The sequence below is a fragment of the Talpa occidentalis genome, unplaced genomic scaffold (assembly GCF_014898055.3).
Source record: "Talpa occidentalis isolate TD23 unplaced genomic scaffold, MPIMG_talOcc4v2.1 talOcc4.9, whole genome shotgun sequence".
NCBI lineage: Eukaryota > Metazoa > Chordata > Mammalia > Eulipotyphla > Talpidae > Talpa > Talpa occidentalis.
The window spans coordinates 85,388,806-85,412,465 of NW_023605305.1; the positions used below are offsets into that span (position 1 = coordinate 85,388,806).

General features: G+C 47.5%; 1 protein-coding gene and 1 long non-coding RNA gene across 3 annotated transcripts in view; one reads left to right on the forward strand and one right to left on the reverse strand.

The window, feature by feature from the left end:
- The window catches only part of CCNJL (cyclin J like), a 91,793-nt gene extending 69,031 nt beyond the window's left edge, over positions 1–22,762 (reverse strand). For both annotated transcript variants that reach the window (XM_037500547.2, XM_037500546.2), the window contains exon 1: positions 22,436–22,762. In XM_037500547.2, coding sequence (XP_037356444.1) covers positions 22,436–22,488 — 53 coding nt within the window. In that variant the 5' untranslated portion in view covers positions 22,489–22,762. The remainder of the gene's footprint in view (positions 1–22,435) is intronic.
- Positions 9,780–22,066, forward strand: LOC119236611 (uncharacterized). Its single transcript, XR_005123110.1, has 3 exons — positions 9,780–9,799; positions 21,712–21,856; positions 21,998–22,066. It is a non-coding gene; the product is annotated as an uncharacterized LOC119236611 (long non-coding RNA).
- Positions 22,763–23,660: the final 898 nt, after the last annotated feature.

The window sequence follows — 23,660 nt, forward strand, 5'->3', positions numbered from 1 at the left end:
GTAACTTTGGGTGCTTCATTTAGAAACTAGACTCTTTGCCTCACCTGTATTGTTTCCTAGTTTTTATTAAAGATCCTTCCCATTAAAGTGTCATATGTTTTGTGTTGATGCGGCGGATGGCAGAACCCATTTAGAATAGGCAGGTTTGCGGGGTTTGGGCTGCCCCTCTCCCTGTCCTATAACAGATTCAGGAAAAAGACTAATTAATACAAAGTAAAAATCAAAATCAACAAGCAACTATGAACCAGAGACACACCATGGGGTGGAGGGGGGGCAGGAAGAGGAAGGATTAGGGTCAAAATAAGGGGGGGTGTGCAATTTTATGGGAAATATAACCAAAATGAAAATGCATACATTGTGCAAAAATGAAAAATGATATAAGAATTATATGAGATAATGTATTTAAAAAATAAAAAAAAATAAAAACAGACCTGGATTGTATCCTGGCCCCTGTATCACGTGGCAACACAGAGAGGAGTAGTTTATGAAGCAGGAGGGGGACTATCACCCAAAGGCCATATGTTGCCACATTGATCTTGGACTTCTCAGCCTCCAAGCTGTGGGAAATAAATTTCTGTTGCTTATAAGCCACCTAGTCTGTGTGTTTTGGTACAGCAGTCTGAATGGATTAAGACATCCATTTCCATTCCCCTCCAAAGGAATTCTATGCCATATCACTCTTAATCTGAACTCCCCCACTCCCTGCATGGGCAATCCTTGGGGGAAACCACCTCCATTTCTCCGCCACATAGCTGTTACCCCCACACAACTCCAGCTCCTTCATGTCTATCCAGCACCATGCCCCAGGAAGGAAGTGGGCCATGCTGGTCCTAGTCAGTCGAGATTTACTGGATGAATAAATCTATGATGGCATAGTCTATGAAGGAATCACCCAGTCCAGACTTCAGATTGGTAAGAAGTTATTGTCCCCATTTTTCAGGCGAGACCCAGAAAGCTTGACCTAGCCACTTTTGTTCTTTGGGCCCTGTGGTTCATATTCTGCAGTGAAATCCAGGACTTACTCTTGCCTGAAAAGATGGTATGACCATTAAATGAAGAAACTAGCTGTGGTCATTCGAATAATAATGACAGAACGTGCTAGAGCCTTCCTTCAGAATCTTCTTAGTTTCCCCTTCTTTTAAAGGAAAGAATGGGATTAGATCCCAGGGGGTGTAAAGCAAGGGAGGAGGGGTTCAGGACGACAACTAAGAGAGAGCAGTTTGCTGCATGGAAGAAAACTCTCCTGATTTAACCCCACTGCACCTTGACAGAAACACAGAGACTGAGAAGCATCTCGGTCTGTGAGGAAAGCATCAGCAGGTGTTTGAGGGTCAAAGGCCACCCAGCCCAGGTGCCAGGAAGGCAGTACAGAGTGATGGGGACTTCAGAGAGCCCGAGCTCTTGGCATATCGAAGTGAGGGGCCCCTTCTGCACTCCTCAGATTGTCCTGGAGCCAGAATTAGTACTCATGATCGCCAGATTGTTTCATTTTTCAAAAAAAGGGACCCGAGATATCTCCCAATATTTAAAACATTGGCTTTTATGACTGCAGACTGAGGCTACAAGATGGGGGTGGGGGGAAAGGCGGGGGAGTAGTCTATGGAAAAGGACTTGGTGCTTTGGTGGCGGTTGTGGGGTGGTGACATACATCTGAGGTGTGAACCTAGTCCCCTAAACCATTTACAGTGTTGTCAATCAATGTTACCTCTATAATAATAATTTAAAAAACAGTGGCTTTTGTTTTTGTTTTTGTGAAATGCCACATGGCCATGCATAGCATCAGCCCCAGTTTGGGAGCGAGGAATAGAGAGGTGGTAAGAAACCCCTAAGGAGTCTGACTTAGGATTCAGTGGGGGACAATGGAGTAGGACCCTAAGAACTCCCCCGAGTCCAGGAGGAGGAAATTAAAGCAGCCATTAACTTCAAAGTCACTGAGCTTGCCAGACGCCCCTCCTCTGACAGACAATGAACAGGAAGGAAATTGAGACTGGACAGTAAAAAGCAACCAGATGAGTCTGTGGGGGTGGCCAGTGGGACCCTCCAGCTGAGAGGTCCTGACAGCAGGCAGCCACAGGAACATAGGAGGTCACCTTCTAGGAGAGGCTTCCAAAGTTTCCAGGTGCAGAGTCTCAAGATGGGGGGGGGGGCGCCGGGTAGGGGATGGGGCTGTGGGGTTGGGGAGGCAGTGTCTGGGTTAACATTTTCAGACTGTGCAAGTCTCTCTTTGTTCAAAGCATAATAAAATATTGATAGCATTACTATCCTGAAAAACCCTGCTCTCCCACCCGCATTGTGCTATCACATGATGTAATGTGTAATGGTGCACTGTTCTAGGCTCATAGACAAGGGTGGGGATGCCCCCCACATGACTAGCTCAAAGGCTTCAGGTGGAAACAGGGGAGTAGGTGAGAAGGGACCAGATTTGGAGCATATTGTAATAGAAGGTAGAGCTGATGGGATCTGCCGATAAAGCAGGTGTGAGGTATGAGTGAAAGAGGGGACTCAGGACCACCCCAAGGTTTCAATTCTGGCTGAAGTTATCATTTCCTGACTGGAGGGCCTTAATCCCACCCCTGGGACATTTTCCAAGTACTGCGCTCCACCTCCCTGGCCTTGGTGCCTTCTGCCAACTTGGTGGTTAAAGCAGAGCTAAGATCAGAACAACTTGGCCTTGCTTCTAGCTGAGAATCTCAGGCACGTCTTTTAAGCCTGGATTCCTCATTTGCAACATGAGGATCATGTCAATTCCTCCTTTACAGAATTACATGAATATCAAATGATATTTTACCTGTGTGTGGAGGGCACTGACTAGGTATGTGCTACAGTTACCATATAATCATTAATTTGGAATCCTGCTGCTTATAAGCCCCAAATTATCTCAGGAGCATTTTTCGTGAGATACCTTAAAAATATCTTTCAAACATTTTAAATTGCTGCATACTATTCTACCATGTAGATAAACCATCTTTTATTTAACCAACCGTTTATTGTTGGATATTTTAAAACATGATGAAGAGCTATTGGTTTACTCTTGCATTGTTTGTAGGGTTTTTCTCTGTGCATTATAAACAATGCTCAGATGAAAATCCTAAAAGCTTCCTTTCTTTTTGCTTCCTGAGGGTACACTCCTAGAAGTGAAATTGCTATGATCAAGGATATGAGTAATATCTGAAACAGATTATAAATTGACCTCCAGGAAGAGTCTACCAAAACGCATTCCTGTCAACACAACGTTATAAAGCGCTTGCTTCCCTGGACCCTCACCAAGACTACATCAGCATTTAAAAAAATACGTTTGAAATCCCCCCAAATGGATTATGAAATTGAATGCATTATTTTGGTTCACACTACTTGGCTCTCCAGTAAGACTGGAATTTTAAAAATGCGGTTATTTATATTTCTTCACAAACTGTCCTTTTATCCATCTTGCTATTGGCATATCAGAGTTGTGCTAAAGGAAGAGCTAGTTATATATTCAAGCGAACAAGTCTTGAGCTGTGGAAGTTGTTGCTAATGGTTTTCCTGCTGTCTTTAAATTTTATGTGGGGTTTTTATGACCTACAGAGCACATGCAGTCAACCCCTCTTCCCTTCCTGAGAATGTAAGCTTGCAAAGCACTTTGGTGTGCAGCTGAAAATGCACCTGGGAACGACAGCAGCCCCTCCTCCCTCACCCTCCTACTAGCTTGATGTATGGCCCGAGGCACGTGATATCTCTCAGATCACAGCCTCCCCAGCATGTAGGGGCTGGGTCTGGTTAGACCTCTGAGCTTCCTCCCAGTTTAGCATTCTGATTCTAGTTCGAAAAGTAGGAATTTGGCTCTGAGCTCAGAGTTTTCAAGAAACCATCACTAGTTGTTATATCACTTTAGCGAGAGCTGCCACCACTAATCACCACAGACCCCAGGGACTTAGGTAATCAACATTTATTTTTCACAGATCTGGAGGTTGGAAGCCCAATTTCCAAGGCAACATCATGGTTGGGTTTTAGGGAAGAACCCTCTTTCTCACTTATGAACACTGTTTTCTTGCTGTATCCTAGTGTAGTGGGGAGAGAAAGCTCTAGCCTCCTTGCCCCCTTATAAGGGCACCAATCCCCAGATGGGGGTTCCACCCCCATGACCTGATTTAAACCCAGTTACTTCCCCAAGGCTCCACCTCCAAATACCATCACATTAGGGATCAGGGCTTCAAAAATTTGGGGGTGAGGTGTTATAAACATTCAGTCACTAGCAGTCCCTGACCTGATCTCCCCATTTTTGATCCCTCCACACCCCCCATTTTAAGGGCATTGCTAGCATCAGCCTTCCTGGAGGGCTGTTCTGAGCATGTGGTTTAAGGTCTATAGGTCAGACCCCACATTCCTGATCTCTTCCCCAGCTTTCCCAGCCTTATCTGCTGCTTCTTGTCAAAATCAGTATTTGTGGTTCCCCAAATAGTTTTGCTCATACCATCGCCTTGGCTGGGAATGCACCCACACTAAATTTTACATGGAAAAACATTACCTACCTTAAAGAACCCCAACTAAGCACCACCTCCTTCATAAAGCCTGTCACTGCTATTTCCCAGACTAGAGAAATGTTCTCTCTTTTGAACTACAAGCTTTTCACATGCCACGTATATTGATATTTATGCCTTATTTCCTGAACAGAAGTATGTAAACCTCTGAGGTGACATGGCCAGTCACTAAATTAGGGAGTGCACACTGGCAAATTATATTTTCAGAATTGAGAAATTTCACACAAAATCCTGGCTGCCATCTTCTCTTATGAAAATCAGAAGATCTGGACTACAGTCTATAAGGCAGGGTAAGCCAATTACATATGGCCCATGGGCCACACTTGGCTTGGTGCCTATTTTTATAAATAAAGTATTATTGGCACACAGCCATTCCCACTTGTTCCCTTATTCTCTGTGGCTACTTTCTAGTTACAATGGTGGAGGGGAATAGCTGCTACAGCAATTGCAGGATTCACAAAGCCTGTTTACTATTGGACCTTTTGCAGAAAAGGTTTGCAGACCCGGCTATAAGGCTCAACAGCAGCTGCCCCCTTAAACAGGGAGGTACTCTCCAGGTACAGCCAGAAACCTTTCCACAGGCTCCTGTATCAAACCTGCCCCAGCAAATGATTATCTTGCCCTCTGAAACCTTGGCATGCTGTTGTGTTTTTTCATTGTTATTCATCCTCTAAATCATCCTGCACTCTTGAAAGCCAGTTACTCCATAGAAGCGAGGCGATCTCTACAAAAGTAACTATAGACTGCCAATTTGATGATCAGGTTTCCCCATCACTGGAGCTATTGATGAGGTGAGCTTTTCAGCTGGAAGCTTGGGGTCCAAAGTCAGTTTACCTGGGTTTTTCAGCTGGACCGCCACCGAGATGGGCGATCCCAGTAAGCTCAACTTACTTAATTTCCTCATCTACAAATGTGGCTATCAGTACCTCCTCCTGGATAGAAGAAAGGATAAAGTAATAATTATTGATTCCTACTCTCTGTCAGGCTCTTGGGGTATATCTGTGAACGGAAGCCACAAAGCCTCCACTCATTAAAGGCTCCCATGATGGGGGTAGGGGTGGGGAGGAGAATGGCCAGGCAGCAGACACCCCTGCCCCTATGCCCACCTTGTGAAGTGTTAGGAAATGTATTTATCCTGCCCCCTAGCTACCAGCACCTCCACTGCAGCTGGAACTAATGAGATCCCCAAGCAAGCACACTTGGAGGTCAGGGAATTAATGCCCTCCAGGCAGATCTCAATCAAAGCAAGATGGCCCCTAGCTTTTGGCAGGACCTCTTGGAGATATTCCATGTGCTCCCCAGAGGACCTGGTGGGATAGGGTCACTTTGATACAGTAGCAGTGCTGGTAACACCCTCACACTGACTTTGACCCTCCCTCCTTACTGTCTCTACATCCTCATCTTACCTTCTGGCAATATCTTCCCCCCAAAAAAACCCTCTGTTGGGCCTCCCTGGTGGCACAGGGGTTACACTCTCAGGGCTAGCAAGCTATCTCTAGCCACTGCAGCATGCGTTCAATCCCCAACCAGGGAGCTAACCCACATGGCGCAGCAGACCTCTGCTGTCTCGCCCGCTGCTCCCCTCAGCAGTGTACTTCAGTAGATCTGCCTGTTCTGCTCCCCACTCTGTCTCTGGTGAATCCTCCCACCCCTGCTCCTCTGGCTTACACCCCAATTCTTGTATGCATAAATTAATACAAATAAATCTTTAAAAAACAAAGCAAATTAAAACTATCTGCACCTGCATCTCGGTCTCAGTCTGCTTTAGGGGAAAGTCAAGACAGAACAGACTCAAACAAACAAAACCAAGGAAACACAAGAGGGTTGTCAATCCCATGGAAAGAATTAAAATAGGCATAAGCAAATTAAAATAGAACAGAAGCCACATAATACTGGGTCATCTGAGGCCTTGGTTGACACTAAGGGTCAAGTAGACTCTCCATGCGCCACCAGGGGAAAGAACAATCTGGAGAGAGGAAAAAGCTGGTGGTGCAAAGCTGGAGTGGGCCAGACATGTTGAAGAAGAGGACAGTCAGGAAAGCTGGGGTTTAGGTGAAGAAACAAGGTGGAGAGGAAACAGATGACGAGGGGGGCTGAAATTCAGATGCAGCAATTTGATTTTTTCTTTTATATGCCAGGGATGAGAGGTCAGGAGAAGATTTTAAGCAAAAGAATTAATAGCTTAATATGTAGTTTCAAAATATCTCCCTGGTACCAGTAGGAATGTGGATTAGAGGGGCAGTGGAGATAGGACCCCAGCCATTGCGGTGGGTGATAATGGTGGCTTGGACGGGGATAGAGAAAAGTAGACTGGGATATGTGTTATAAAGGATAATTCTAAACAAACAGCATCTACTATGTGCCAGACAGTCTCCATAAATGCGCTTAATAATAACATAACCCTGGTGGGTACTATCCTTAGTGCCATTTGAAACAGGGAAACTGAGGCACAGAATTATTAACTGTCTAAGGTCACCCATAATGAAGATCTGGACCAGGTCCATCTGGCTCCACAATTTTAGGCCTAAGCAGAGTCCACTGACTTGCTGAGGGATCAGGTATGGGGATGGAAACAAGTAGCTGAGGGGGTTCCTTCCAGGCCACTGTTGCTGCTGCTACCACCACCACCACGACCACTGGGTAGAGAGGGGGGCACCCATCACCTTCTCTGCTGCAGGCAAGAGTCCATTCCCCCTAAACTCACAGCCTCCCCTCACCATCTACCAAGAGCTGACGTCAGGCACTTGAAGCCTGACTCTTCAGCCCATGCCTCCCCCAGACTTGAAGCCTCCATCTCTCCGTCCTCCCCTATCTGTCATCTGAGCCCATCTCCTGAAACTTCATGTTCTTTCCCTTGGGCCCTGGGCCAAACAAGTGCAAAGTCTCTTGCATCCTTAGCTCCTCTTGGCATCCACCCCCTTATCCTTCCGGTTCTCACCCTCAGGCTGTACATTCTGATCACCCAAAGACTTAAAAACACACTGAGGTCCGGGTTCCTTGTCAGGCTATTTAAAAATCTCATCTTGTGGGATATAGGCCGTGGTAGGGTCTCAAAACTCCCATGGGTTGATAACTTGCAGGAGGTGGGAAACCACATCTGGAACAGACCCTACTTCTCCAGTGTCTCCCTCAGATGGTGGTGGCTGCCTGCCTCTGCTCCCTGGGCCAGGAGGTGGAGTGGGCTCCTCCTTGCTCCCCCTGCTCAGGGCCAGAACTTTCTCTGTCCTGGTCCCTTTGAAACCTCCTGGCTTTGAATCTCCAGACCTCAAAGTGCAATTCCCCCATGCTCCTGGGTGCAGCTTGGAATTTCACTTCACTCTAACTGGCTCCTGCTTTAATTCTTTGTTTTCATTATCCAAACAAACAGAGGTACCTTCCAAGGTTCTGGCATCTTCTTCCTGGACCTCCCACACTCCAATGAACCGGTCCTCACGTCACCTCAGAAGCTCCCTGTTTCCATCTCCCCCTCAGTCATAACCTTATGTCCATTTCACTCCCTCTGGGTCCCAGAATCCAATAATCCTTGAAGTCCAAAACCCCACCACCTGTCACTGCTTCACCTCTCTCTCCTCACCTTGTCCAGATTCAATTCCAAGCTCAATCAGTGGAAACACTCCATTGCATCTCCCACTACCCAATTACCTTTCTCATGATTTGCAGGATTCACTGGGCTAAACTTCAATGCAGGTCAAAGGCTGCCAGTTCTGTGCCAGGCTCCAGGCAGCAAGGGTGCCTTCCATTTCACCCAGCAAGCCAACTACATTGCACTTGCCTGGTGTTGCTCAGAGATGGGCCCTTACCAAGCAGCAGCAGCATCACTTGGAAACTTGACAGAAATGACAATCCTCAGGCCTCACCCAGACCTACTGGGCAAGCAACTCTGAGGACAGGACCAGCCGTCCGCCGTGGTTCACCCTGAAGGTGAGCGTGACGCCCAGGCCCTAGCTCCAGGTCCTCGCATTCCCCCTCTCTCCTAAATGACTGCTTACACCTTCGCCTCTCCTTGCAAGGGTCACAGACTTCTTCCCCCAACTCATCTTCCACTTGCTTCCTTCTTCACTAAGGAAGTGAAAAAAATCAGAGGAATGTCACAAGTTCCCACAACACTGTCTTGCCCTCTGACTGCTCCTTGTCCCTTCTATTGAGGATGCACTGGCCATTAGGGTTTCTGAGACCACACCCGCTCTCATGTTCTGGTCCAAGTTGCCACTAACTGTCAGCTGGATGATGGCAAAAGCTTTCTAACCAGTCTCCTTACATCAGCCCAAGCCCCGCCACTAAGCCCTCCACACAGCAGTTGGAATGATGCATTGAAGTGAATTCAGCTTTCTTCCCGGTTCAAAATCCTTCAGTCGAGGCCAATTACTTCCTCTATCTGCAGGCCCCACACATTCTGTGGGCCCTCTATATTCCTCTTAGACCACGTCTCCCCTTACAGCCACACTCTCTCCAAGTATCCCTACTACACTAGCCACTTGGCTTTTTCTCCACCCAGGCATGATCCTACCTCAGGACCTTTGCACTTGCTGTTCTTCTCACCTCCAGATAGCTGGTCAGCTCTCCAATATCCTTCAAGTCTTTACTCAATGTCACCGTCTCAGCAAACCTTTCTTAGCTACCAATTATAGCTTCAATTCCCAATTATCGACTCCTCAATCTCTCTCCACTGCTTTTTTTCTCCTAATACTTTTGTCCCTCCTTTCATTAATCATCATGGAATAGACTATGTATTTGACTTTTTCAATCTTTATACTCTGTCTCTTATTAAGAATATAAGGTCTGTGGCCTCCCTGATGGTGCAAGGGTTAAGTCTCAGTACTAAGAAGCTATTGGCAGCCACTGCAGCATGAGTTTGATCCCCGGCCAGGGAGCTGACCTACATGGTGCAGCAGACCTCTCCTGTTTTGCCCACTGCTCCTTCAAACAGTGTATTTCAGTCAATCTGCCTGTTCTGCTCCCCACTCTGTCTCTGGTGAATCCTCTCAACCTCCAGCACCTCTGGCCTACTCCACAGCTCTTGTATGCATAAATAAATAAATCTTAAAAAAAAATGTAAGTTCTGTGAGGGCAGAATATTTTCTTTGGTTCACTATCTCAGAGCCCAGGTGAGTGCCGAGCACAGAAAATGAGTTAATACCATTAATCTCTTTGAATATCCCTGTCCTTTTTCCTCCCCAAAGTTAGAAACGACAAAGAACAGATTCTCTTCTAGAACTTTCTGACTGACACACTTAGAGTTCAGACTTCTGGCTTCCAGAACTGTAAGAATATTCATTTTTGTGGTAAGTCACCAAGTTTGTGTTCGTTTGTTAGGCTAACCCTCTGAGACTCACTGAGCTTGCCTACTAGTCATCTATGACTTAACAAGTCGACTCCCCCTCCCATCCACTGAACCTGCTCCCCCATCTAAGTCAACATAGGTTATTTATCTGCAGAAAACCTTCCAATAGTTCTCCATCACACTCAACACAAAAGCCAAGTCCTTACAATGTCCTAAGGGCTACAAGACTACACCGCTGTCACTTCTCCGATGTCATTCCCTGCTGATCTCCCCTCCAGTCCTCGGCTCTGAAATCTTGGCTGTTGGTTCCCAACTTTTCACTAAGGTGCAGGGGCTTTGGGTGGGGACCTAGTAGGAATAGGTTACCTTTTGTGCCATTTGACACGTGTAGACATGAATTTAAAGTGAGAACAACTGGCTCAACTCTGTGCTGTCTTGAACATTCAGCTGGGGGAGAGTGAATAGAAAAAAGAGACTGGCAGTGACCAGATTCAAGTTCTGCCAGGGAAGGAAGATGGGAAAGCAACAGCAAGGAGAGCAGGCCATTTGTGTAAGGGAGTGATTAAAATGTTGCAGCATGGGGCCTCCCTGGTGGCGCAAGGGGTTAAGACACAGCTTATGAAGCTATCTGGAGCCACTGCAGCATGAGTTCGATCCCTGGCCAGGGAGCTACCCACATGGCGCAACAGACCTCTCCTGTCTTGCCTACTGCTCCCCTCAGCAGTGTATTTCAGTCAGTCTGCCTGTTCTGTTCCCCACTCTGTCTCTGGTGAATCCTCTCACCCCGCCCCCTGCACCTCTGGCCTGTACCCCAGCTCTTGTATACATAAATAAATAAATCTTTTTTTTTTTAAAAAAAAGAAAAGGCAAACTGGTAGGAAGAGTTGCCTTAAGTCCTATTGGAACAGGTGGACAGAATCACGAACTGAAGTGCCCTGTCCAAACAATTTGGCTACCCCATTATCCGTGGGATGCCATGGTAGACAAAAAGCCTAGATCTTGGTTAACAATTATCTCAGTTTCCTGGAGGGAGAAGGCAAGAGTCGAGATGTAGTTGAAGTAGAACTTGTCTGCACATGCCCAGTGTGACCCAACCCAGACCAAGGGTAGGTCTCCGAAACTATCCTTCAAATATCAATTCCTACCTCCACTGGAGAGACACATTAAATTCTCCTTTCTGGGGCCTCCCTGGTGGCACAAGGGGTTAAGCACTGCACTATGAAGAAATCCGCAGCCTCAGCCTCGGCAGCACGAATTCGATCCCCAGCCAGCCTGGGAGCACCCCACATGGCGCAGCAGACCTCTCCTGTCTTGCCTGCTGCTCCCCTCAGCAGTGTATTTCAGTCAGTCTGCCTGTTCTGTTCCCCACTCTGTCTCTGGTGAATCCTCTCACCCCCACCCCATACCTCTGGCCTGTACCCCAACTCTTGTATGCATAAATAAATAAATCTTAAAAAAAAAATTCTCCTTTCTGGAACTGGCTCCCTCATGTACGAGGACGCGCTCCAGAAGAACCTTGCCTGGTTCAACTACACCTAGTGCTCTCTGATGAACCTTTCCCTAGAGAACAAAGGACCCATTCTTTGGGATTGGTTCAAATCTCTCATCTTAAATCACGTACAAGTGATAATTCAGAATTTTCTCTATTCTATCATTCACTTCTAAACATTTCTGGCATTGAGAATGTGTCTTAAAATGAATCCATTTGGAGAGGGTCTGTTTGGCGTTAAATGGAAAAAGTGTGAAGTGGAAGGGAATTTTATTTCTGGGTGTTGACTTAAAATGTAACCAAAAGCAGAGCACCCAGCTCCGAGGGTGGCTGTGAGATTTCCATGAGTTGAAAGGAGATGCTGTCTGTAATGCCTTCAGAGAGTGTGAACCTGGGGCGAGGTGGGTGGGGAGGGTGTCTCCCCTGTGCTGCCAAGATTTCCCTGTCACCCTGTCAGAGCAAAGCCTGGCAGAGCAGAGAAAGGAGCAGGAAAACCTCCCTACTTTGCTCTGCGGGGTTCTTTCTTATCTATAATTTACTGTAACTTCCTTCAAGGACGTGACTTCTCTGGAGAGCGGCTTCGTACTCCCACTGCCTTTATTTTGTTAATCACTATGAAACCTACTTTGGCAGACTTGGCACACCCCACCTGCACCTCTTAGGGGTTCTGGGGGCTGGAGTCTGGGTTTACGTCTTGTTTGCAAGGACATCATCTATCAACAGATGATAAAACCTTTGTTCAAGACACTCAGTTCCAGGTAAAAACCAAGGTCCAGGGTCCACGAGACCACGCATTATGGGCCTGCTGGTTATCGCCCTAGCTGCTCGGCCTCCTGGCTGTTTCTGCAGCAGGCCAGGCAAGTGGCTGTGTTAGGCCTTTATGTTTGTTCCTCCCTCTGCCTGAAGTGTCCCCACCTCCCCCTGCAACACCTTCAGATATTCTCATCTCCTCTCAAAGACCTTTACTCACATATCACCTTACAGTAACCCCTTTTCTTAACACCTGCTTAGAGCTGTCACTCAACCTTTAGCAGCCTCATTCTCTCCCCTTCTTTCTCTTCTCTGCAGAGCAGTGAGGAGCATCCACCACACTTACTATCTACTGGTTTACTCTCCAGCAGAAGGCAGTCCCACCCCAGTGGCAGGGTCCCTTTTGTTTTCTGCTTAAACCCCAGTGTCCAGAACAGAACCCACAACTGATGGGTACTCATGATTATTCATTGAAATAACTAGATTTTCTGGGCCTCCCCTGGTGGCACAGGCAGTTGAGCGCCATGCTGTGAAACTGTCCTCAGCCTCTGCAGTGCAGGTTCGATCCCGGCCGGCCAGGGAGAATCCCACATGGCGCGGCAGACCTCTCCTGTTGTGCTCGCTGCTCCCCTCAGCAGTGCATTTCGTCTGTCTGCCTATTCTGTTCCCCACTCTGTCTCTTGTGAATCCTCTCACCCTCCCGCACATCTGGCCTGTACCCCAGTTCTTTTGTAAATAAATAAATCCTTAAAAAAAAAAAGAAATAACTAGATTTTCTGTATCTCATATACCTCTTCTTCAAGGTGAGAGTATTGGACCAAAGGGATAAACATATATGGATTTACAGGTCTTCATCTAGTAGTAGCCACTATCAAGGGTTGGTTCCCTGTTCTTGCTGAGTTTTCAAGCCCTGATGTACCACAGTTTGTTTAACCAGGCACTCCCGGAAGGAGGTCTGCACTCTTTTCAGTTTGGGGCTATTATAAATACAGTCGCTAGAAACACTGGTGCTCAGGTTTTCTGGGGACACAACTTTGATGCTTACTTAAAAAAACAACAACAAATGACCAACTGTTTTCCAGCGGGACCATATCATCTTACATCTCCACCAGCAACCTAAGTAATAATCCAGTTTTCTGCCTCTTTGCCATTATTTTTATTTTTATTTTTTAAAAAGATTTATTTATTTATGCATACAAGAACTGAGGTGTAGGCCAGCAGTGCTGGGGTAGGGGGGGTTTGAGAGGATTCACCAGAGAGAGTGAGGAGCAGAACAGGCAGATCTACTGAAATACACTGGTGAGGACAGCAGTGGGCAAAGCAGGAGAGGTCTACTGCGCCATATGTGTTACTCCCTGGCCAGCCAGGGATCGTGTTCGTGCTGCAGTGGCTGGCAATAGCTTGATAACGCTGTTTTTAACCCCTGTGCCACCAGGGAGGCCCTCTTTCCCATTATTTTGGATTTTAGCCATTTTGATAGGTGTTGTGGTTTTAATTTGCATTTATCTAATAACCAACGATCTTCAGCATCATTTTATGTGCTTGTTTACCATCTGCATATTGTCTTCAGTGAAATGTCTCTTCATGTCTTTCTCCTGGTATAACTGGATTGCTTGCTTCTTTACTACTGAACTTTGAGTTTTAAATATATATTTTAAATACTAGTCATTTGTCAGCTATGTGGTTTGCAAATCTTCCAAACCCCCCACCCCCATCCCCAACCTTCTGCACATTATTGTCTGATCCTCTTCACAGGGCCTTTCATAGTTCAGAATTTCACTTTTTACTCTTATAGATTATTTTTTGCCTAGACAGATCCTAAAGATTTTCTCCTGCATTTTTCCTAATAGTGTTACAGTTTAATATTTTACATGGACTCTATAATCCATTTTGAATTGATTTTTGCATAAGGTGTGATATTGGATTGAAGATCAGTTTTGTCTTGTTTTGTTTTAATCTCTAGATGTTCAATGTGGAGCTTGCATCTTAACAAACTCCTCAGAATATGGAGATCTGAGAAACACTGTGGGGAGGCTTCATGGAATTTAGACAGTGATGAGATGGTAGCTGTTCCTCAAGGGGCCTTTGGTGGGAAGGGCAAGTCTCCTGGTATAAATGCAACCCTTGTAGCTTTGCTGGAGGGCCGGTGAAGCATATGCACATGTTGAGGGATGAAGTTTTACAATTTTATTGTTTTGTAAATGAATGGCAAATTGGCAATATTTGATTAAATGTAGATAGGTAAAAATATATACAGCACTCCTAGCAGATTTCCAGCACAAAGCTAGTGAACACTGACAGGGTTGGGAAAGGGTGCTGAGAACCATAATATTGTGGAGTGTTTCCACCCTTACAGTAGGTGCAAGTAACTTCAAAAGCATAGGTAATCATACAATATACTAAGAAGAGATGAATTTTGTATACGTATTACCTTTGTTTTTAATATAATTCATTTAAAGCCTATATCAAGAAATTTTGAGGTTCTAAGAGCTTGTCGTACATGCCATCTAAGAAACTTAGACAAAGGGGTCAGACAAAGGACTTATTACAGAGGGTAGTAGCACAGCCAGTGACTATCAACATTATCTTTGCTCCCTGAGTCCCACTTTCCACAGGGCGAGACACAGGGCATCCATGGGCACTGGCCCAAGCTGCGGGTGGCCTACAGGAAAGGAATCCTGAGCTTAGGGACCTGAATCTTTAATAATGATAAGTTATAATCTTTTATAATGCTTAGTGGTAGACAAAGCTTTACTATTCTGGATAATAAGCAAAGCTGCCCTTTTTTTCCTGGAGGAAACACTATGTAAACAAGCTTAAAAGGAACAGCTAGGAACAAAGATAGTCCATGCTGCCACTCCAGAGATGGCTGAGGTAAGAGAGACTCATGGAGAAGTGACTCCCCAAAATTTATTAATTTAATTTTAACATTTTTTTTTTTTTTTAATATTTTTTTTTTAATAGAGGCATGTTTTTTTTTTTTTTTTATTTATTTGTTTGTTTCTTTGTTTATACATGCACTGGGTACAGTCAGAAGCGCGGGAGGGTGAGAGAATTCACCAGAGCCAGAGCAGGGAGCAGAGCAGGCAGAAGAACCAAAGTACACTGCTGAGGGGAGCAGCGGGCGGCAGGAGAGGTCTGCGCGCCATGTGGGACCCTCCTCCAGTGGCCGGGGAGCAGCCGGGGATCGAACCGGCGCCGCAGAGGTCGCCGGCAGCTTCGCAACCCAGCGCTCAACCGCTGCGCCACCGGGGAGGCCCTTAATTTAATTTTAATAATGCTGATTTCAACAACCAGCTCATAATATTCCTAAGAATTTAATAGGTTCTCCGAAGTCAGTACAATTTGGCTCCAGCATGCCAGTATATCTTTTTTTTTTTTAAACTTTTTTTTTTTTTTAATAGAGGCATGTTTTATTTATTTATTTATTTATTTTATTTGTTTGTTTATACATGCACTGGGTACAGTCAGAAGCGCGGGAGGGTGAGAGAATTCACTAGAGCCAGAGCGGGGAGCAGAGCAGGCAGAAGGACCGAAGTACACTGCTGAGGGAGCAGCGGGCGGCAGGAGAGGTCTGCGCGCCGTGTGGGACCCTCCTCCGGTGGCCGGGGAGCAGCCGGGGATCGAACCGGCGCAGCAGATGTTGCGGGCAGCTTCGCAACCCAGCGCTCAACCGCTGCGCCACCGGGGAGGCCCTATCTTTTTTAATTTTTTAAATGTTATGTGTGCCAACAACATTTATTTATTTATTTATTTATTTATTTATTTATTTATTTATTTATACCAACCACTGGGTACAGTCAGAAGTGTGGGAGGGCGAGAGAATTCACCAGAGCCAGAACAGGGAACAGAGCAGGCAGAAAGACCAGAGTACACTGCTGAGGGGAGCAGTGGGCGGCAGGAGAGGTCTGTGCGCCCTGTGGGACCCTCCTTGGTGGCTGGGGAGCAGCCAGGGATCGAACCAGCGCTGCAAAGGCTGCAGGCAGCTTCGCAACCCAGCTCTCAACCGCTGTGCCACCGGGAGGCCCCCATGCCAGTATATCTTGAGGAAGAAAGAGGAAGGAGCCAAGAGGCAGAGAGCTCCTCTGCTTGATTTCACCAGTGAGGAGGCCAGGAGGCTGGAAACGAGGCCCTATCACTGGAGGAGGCTATTTTGGTGGTTTGTTTTCCAGGAATGTTTATGGTTATAATGGAAACTATAATAATGGTGATTAAAATAAAAATAGCATCCTTCTTTATTGCCTGCCAAATACAGGTCATGCACTTTGGGGCTTTTTATCTCATTCAACCCCCGTGATGACCCTATAAAGTAGAACTGTCACTCTTTTCATTTAATAAGGATGGAACAGACTCATAGAAGTCAAGGGAAAAAAGCTGGACTGGGAATGAGTTTGGCTGGAAAACTCTAGCTCTGAGGAGCTAAGTACTCACAGTCCTAAAAGCAACGCCTCCTTGTCAGAACTCACATGGACTGGCATTATGTGCCTGCCACCTGCCTTGTCCCTTCCCCTCTCAGAAGCAGGGCTCTGGTGTGATGGTGGCAAGGGCCCAGGGTGTAGCATGCTGGGCTCTGTTTGCTGGTGAGTTCTCCTGACCTTGGGCAGACTGCCCCCTCCACACCTGTTTCCTCCTCTGCCAGTCTTGCTCAGCAATCCTGAGCTTTGAGGGTGCCTCCGAATTGGCTGAGTTGTAGCTTAGGCCTTGTCACTCACAAGCTCGGTCCCAGCCAGAGAATCTCTGGTGCTCCAAGCCTGGGGGAGAGGGCACACATATCTGACCACCATGAGGCCATCCAATTCTGAAACTATAAATGAGATAATAGGCGCAGAAGGGGTCAGAAAATGCAGAAAGTGGCTCACAGATGGGTTTCTCACTCTTGGCTGCCCTGTCAATTGCCAGCTTCCTGTCGTTGCACAGCTGCTAGGCTCACTGAGGGTCAGGAAAGCACTCAATTTGAGTCTCTGAGCTGTAGCAATGACAGCATTTCAGGGGGGTCTGGTCTCCCAGGGCAGATGAGACCTCACCCAGGAAGCCAGGGAGGATGGGTCAGAGTGGAAGAGGGGGCTTGGGTTGCTCCTGGGCCTCTCAACTCGGAGTCTTCTCAGAGCTCAGTCTGGGCCCCACCAGTCAAGTGGCCAGGCCTGGGATCTAGGTTTCATCTTCCTCAGCCTCATTTCTCCCCTAAGAAGGATTAAGGATGCATTTCACAGGAAGATCAGAACTAAATCAAATTCAGTATGTGCTAACTTAAGCCACTCTGTCAGAGACCCTGATGTAAGACACTGACATCCAAGGCAATGCACTCTTCTTGATAAATTCTACTGACCATTTATGACACATGGTAATGCCCTTATTTAGCCCTCACAGCAACCTAAGCAGATGGGGATTGTTTCATCCCATTTTACAGTGGAAAGCCATAAAATGGAGAGATTGCCGAATGTCACATTGTGGATGTGTGGTAAAACCTGGATTCAAACCTGCCAGTGGGCTCTGGAGTCCTGGCTGGCTCTTAAGTTTGAATTCTACGGTTCCTTCACCCTCTGTGATACTCAAGCTATCCAGGGGGTCAGTAAGCCAGTCAACAAACACTTGGTGGTCCCTATTGTGTGTCAGAATTCCTTCTAGATGTTGGTGGTGGCACTGGTCCTGCATTGAGGGCCTCCACCCATTCTGGCAGGAGATGAGACACATATAAACAAATACACATGTTAAGGTCTAGGAAGTACTATGAAGGTAAAAATAAAATAGGACATGCTCTAGAAAAAGGCAGGAGGGGGTCTTTAGTGAGTGAGAACAGGCTACTTAAAGGGGTAACCTTTGAGCTGGGACCTGCAGGAGGGGACAAAGGCAGCAGAGTGAAGACATTTCTGGTCCCCAAGTGCAGGATCACCAAGTTCCCCTAGGACTTGGTCCAAAATGAACTTGGCCACTTCACATGGCAGCAGAGCAGCCTGGCTGGAGAGAGGAGGGGAATGAGATCAGGCATCCATAACCTGCCCCTGTTAGCAGAATCCCCAGAAGCTGAGGCGCCCCGAGGAGGCAAGGTGATGGATGTTCCCCAGTTTTTTTACTGCCTAGTCCTCAGGCATGGTCACCACTGAACTCTGGGGCTTGGGAGGCATATCTCACCTTCCAAGGCTCTTACAGGAGTGGCTGAGTCCCTGGTAATGGGATGCCAGCTAGCAGCACCCCAAGATTAGCCAATCATTTCTTCTTCTCCCCCAACTTCTGGGCAGCCTGGCTCTCAGCCAGAGAGATGGCAGTCAGCAGGGCTCCCCGAACCAGCGATGTGAGCTGATGCTACGTTACTAAGAGCCCTCAGCTTCCATCTGTCCATTCCAGAAACCCAGTCACCTTGGGGAAAGGCTAGAGAGTCATAAAATCACAGACTAGCTGGCTTCAGGGAAATCGGAGGTCACTGAGCCCAGCCTGAGAGCTGGCTCTTTGCTGCTCTCCCTCCCCAGGGTCCTCCTAGACTGCAGGACACTGGTCTCAACTTGGCTGCCCAGCAAACTCACTTTTGGAGCTCACCAAGACCACCCATGCCCAGGATGCCCTCGGGCTAAGTGCATCAGCATTCTTCTGGGGGAGGGTTGGTGGCAGGACCAGTAGTTGGCTGACTGCCAGGGTAACATGGGCTTCAGGACAGTCCTCTGGAGTCAAATAGACTTGGATTTGAGCTCTTGTTCTACAACTTTGACAACTGAGTGTCCTCGCCCAACTCTCTGACCCTCTGTCCTCTTCTGTAAAAAAGTGCATCTTGGGGCCTCCCCAGTGGCGCAGCGGTTGAGTGCTGGGTTGCGAAGCTGCCCGCAGCCTCTGCAGCGCCGGTTCGATCCCCAGATGCTCCCTGGCTGCTCCCCGGCCACCGGGCGAGGGTCCCACATGGTGTGCAGACCTCCCCTGCCATCCGCTGCTCCCCTCAGCAGTGTGCCTTGGTCCTTCTGCCTGCTCTGTTCCCCACTCTGGCTCTGGTGAATTCTCTCACCCTCCTGCATTTCTGACTGTGCCCAGTGCTTGTATAAATAAATAAATAAATCTTAAAAAAAAAAAGTGCATCTTGGTAGAAGCTTATATGTTGTTCTCAAGACCAAGTGTATTAACCCACCAGATGCACAGCCTTCATTCCTAGTGAGAACCCCAATAAATGTGTTTATTGCTATTATTTTCCCAAAGTGAAACATTTTAGTGGAAAGCTTTTCTTCAGGTTCATTGAAATGTTCTTCTTTTGGCTGCAAGAATAATCTTCTCAAAGCCCAGGTCTATTTATGTCACCCACCCACAGAAAATCATTCTGTGGTTTTCTGTTTTTCTCAGGGTCCAGAGAGAAGTCTTTAGTCTGACCTACCAGCCTCAGTGTATCTGGCAGTTCTCGAGTTTCTCTTGTACCCTTTCCCCCTTGACCTGGGGATGGTGGCTTTGATTCTTCCCCTGCCAAGCTATCCCACCACAGCGCCTTGGCATGTGACAGTCCCTTCCCTGGAATGCCTTCCCCATCCCTCAGTGTTCCGTGATGTCATCCCCACACCAGTAAAGCTGGTCTTGACACATTTACCAGGACCAATCCTCACCTTGCCTTTCTCAGAGCACCAGGTCACAGTTGACATTTTACATCTGCTTTGCGGTCATTTTATTACCCAGGAAGCGGAAGGCTGACAGCAGAAGGCTAATCAGAACTGTGTTAGTCAAGGGCCAGGTATACATTCCAGCTTAAACTGGTGAACCCTAAAGCAACATGTGCAGAGAGGACCCTTGGTGATCTAACATTAGGCTCATAAAAGCCTTGTCACAATAAAATCCTGCTTGGCCGCCATTTTCAGAACCTGTGACCCTTGCAGAGGCCTGATCAGTCAAGAAATGACACTGAGCCTATGCTGCCACGGTTCTGGCTGTTCCACCCTGCCCCCACTCTGTCCAAATACCAATAGTCCTATAAAAATTCTGACTCCCTTTAGGAAGCAGAGATAGTGCTTTGGGAGTGATCCCTCTGTTTCCTTATTTGAGTCAAGTGATAAAACTCTGGACAGTTGGCTGACGCAGGCCAAGGGAACAAACCTTCTAGTTGGTAACAATGTCTCTGACATATGTTGCCTGCAAGCTCCATGAGGACAGAGACTATATCTGGATTTGCTCATTCAGGCACCCTCTGTGCCTCCTCAGTGTTTGGCACATAGTTGAGGGTCAGTTCCAGGGTCAAATATTTGTTGAATAGACAGGCCAAAAACTGGATTCAAGTTCTGCTCTCTAGCATTCCCCAAAGTGGTGGGTGCCCTGACCCCCTGACCCCCTGCAGAGGTGGGCAGGCACCCTTTTCCCGCCTGTTCCCTGTAGAAGGTGACTCTTTCAGGCCCTCTGCATGCTCCCCGCACCAGTTCCAGGTAGGATACTGTAGCAAAAATGGAGTTAATCCAGCTTTTTGCCTTCCACCACTGCCCTCTATGGCTGGCACCTGAGGCCTTGCTTTCCTCCCAGGTTTTGTGTTGGGAGCACGAGCACATGGCATGCACAGTCACGCGCACCAAGAGGCCAGGGAGCAGGGGGCGTGCCCATATGTCAATGCAGACCCCTGGTTCGCAGAGTGATAAAGGGGCTCAGCTCTGGTTTTCACAGTGGTGTCACTCTGAAGTGAGTGAGCCAAGACAGAGAGGCAAACCGAGAGAACGTGGGGGGCTGGGTGGGGAGAGGGAAGAGAGAGAGAGAGAGAGAGAGAGAGAGAGAGAGAGAGAGAGAGAGAGAGAACGTGGAGATCCTGGGAGCTGGGAGGCACACTTGCCTCCCGAGCCTCCTGGCCCCCCTGCCTTGGCTGCCTGCCTGGCCTGCCTGCCCGCTGGTCTGCCTGTTGTACCTGGTTCCCTGCTGCAGCATCAAAGGCCTGTCAAATCAATCGAGGGTGCCAAGATTCCTTTGTCTGCCCGAATCCTCAATGAATCTGCCTGCCCTGGGATGGTTGCACTACAGATGCCTGGTCCAGGGCTCAAATTAGGGGTTGGGAAACATTCAGCAGCCGCTGCCCACACAGCTTTGCCTAGAAATGGGGCCGCTGGGGAGCCCTCCAAGATTTCATGCTCCAGTTAGCCTTTCCCCTTCAAGGCGCAGGATCTCCAAATAGTTAAGCTTGTGCACTCAATGTCTGAGCTTGTACAGGGTAAGGGTGCCCCTGGTGGTTGATGGACTTTTCACACCGGGAGGCCATTTTCCAGGAGCTTCAGCCTGAGAACAGCCTCCTACCATAGCCTGGCTGAAGGGGTTTTGCCAGTTTGCTAAGGCATCCTCAAAAAACAAATGTTAGTGATGAAGTTAAACTCTTCCTGTTTTTTAATCAGGAATCAGGGCCAAGCTAAAGCAAAACTACAAAGCAGATGAAGAAATTTTTTTTTAAAGCAGTTTCCTAATGCTCAGGAGCTAATGCTCAATAAAAGCTCATCGATATTTGTGTTCCAGCTCAGGAGACCCCATCCCAGCACGCTGTCAATTCTTCAGGGGAAGCCAAGCACCAAACATGAAGGGATTGTGTTTCAAAGCACACTGGCCTGATTCAGCTGGCCAGCTGTGGTCATTGGCAATTCAGAACGTTCAGGTGCTTTCCTGAGCTCTGCTTTGCAGACAGATACACAAACATTTAGGACCAAAATGGGTGGAAATCATCTGATCCCAATTCTTCATTTTACACATAGGGAAACCGGGTCCATCAGCTGGGAAATGACTTGGCCATAGCCACACAAAGAATCTGAAGACAGAGGGAAGATGGGAATCCAGATGCCTTGTTTCCCAGACAACTGCAGCGTCCCTGCAGCATGCAAGCTGCCTTGGCAACCCCAGGTATCTATGAAATCCTTGTAACAGAAATGGTAGGAACACTGTGCCTCTTGAGTTCTTATTATTTCCCCCAGTGGAAAGTCGTGGTCACATAATACCATGGTCAGAATCTTTCTCTCTCTTCCCCCTTCCTCCTCTCTCCAGTCTTAGGCTCAGAATCTAGGAAACGGCCTGAGGATTCCAGGGTGATCATCCAGCTCCCACGCCTCAGAACTGGAGGTTTGTACGGAAGGGTGTCCCCCTAGTGGAACAAGTGAGGAAGACAGGCAGGAAGTGAAGCAGAGTTGCCCTTCCCTGATTGACCCACCTCCCCTAAGCTGCATTCTGCTGATGGGTAACACGGATTGCATCTGCACTTGCACGACTGGCATCCTTTACCTCCCCTGACCCCAGCATTGTCAGATCTGTCTATACTTGAATTTTTGTTCATCAGAGATTTTAGCACTCATTTTGATTCTTTAAAATACTATTTATATTGATTGCTGAGATTTTTGATGCCCCCTTAAATTTTGAGCCTCAGGCCACTGCTGCATCCACCTCCCCTGATCATATTGCTTACAGACCTCCAGATACCACACTCACTTGTCAGCTGAGTCTCCAGGCCCAGAGAGGCCAGGCTGGCTTGTTTGGTTCATCTGTGTGGGTCTGGTGCTCCCTTCACAGAAATAACCAGCACTGAAGATTCCTCAGGCTTTCTCCAGAAGGGAACAAAGGTGAGAAACTCTATTCAGTCTCCCCTGAATGCTCCTCTTGCTTGGTTGTCATCCTTGGCTTATAAAGACTTGGATAAACACGGAAGTCCCTTCTAACAGTTTAAGACCACATCCCTGGAATGACCCCAGCCCCCTTAAAGAGGCTGCCTGAGAAAACAGGCAGCCAAAAGAATGTATTGTTTGTTCCAGCAACTTCTGAAGATAGGGCCTGGCTCCCAGTCTCTGTGGGAGGGAGGAGCACAGCTTCCGATAAAGGCCGATTAACAACCCCCATAGACTCTCATGGACAAGCCCCACCTTCCTGTGCTTTGGAATTTTTCACCTCCCTGACTCTCCAGAACCCCTACTTACTCCCCTCTCTGTTGCCTTGTCTTCCCTTTAAAATTCTCAGTCGCTTCAGCTCCCTATGGATTCATTTTTTTTATGACAATAGCACATAAGGGAGTGAAATCTGTCCTTAGCATGTTATCTAGCACCCACCATTCTCTTTGACAATGTCTGCCTTTCAAAGTGTGAAAAAAATCCTACCATCAAAGGCAATTTTATTTATTTATTTTAAAGATTTGTTTTTATTAATGCATGCAAGAGCTGGGGTGTAGGCCAGAGGTGCAGGGGCAGGGGTGAGAGGATTCACTAGAGACAGAGTGGGTTGCAGGACAAGCAGATCTACTGAAATACACTGCTGAGGGGAGCAGCGGGTGAAACAAGAGAGGTCTGCTGAGCCATGTGGGTAACTCCCCTGGCAAGGGATTGAACTCAGGCCACAGTGGCTGACAATAGTGCTGAGACTTGATCAAGTGACCGGCTTGATAGCACTGAGAGTTTAACCCCTTGCACCAACAGGGAGGCCCTCAAGGGCAATTTTATTGCACAAATATGCAGGGGCCAACAGTATTCATCAGTCCTATGAATGTCTAAAACAGACCTTGTCTGTGAGGTCCTCAGGAAGCGCCAGAACCAGGAGGAGCAGTTGTTGCCCCAGCGTGTCTGGGAAGGCCACCTCCTTGGAACACCTTCCATCCTGCAGCATCTGCCTGAGAACTCCTAGTGGCTCACCAAGGAGGCCGCTGGATTCAGCTGGCCAGCTGTGTCAC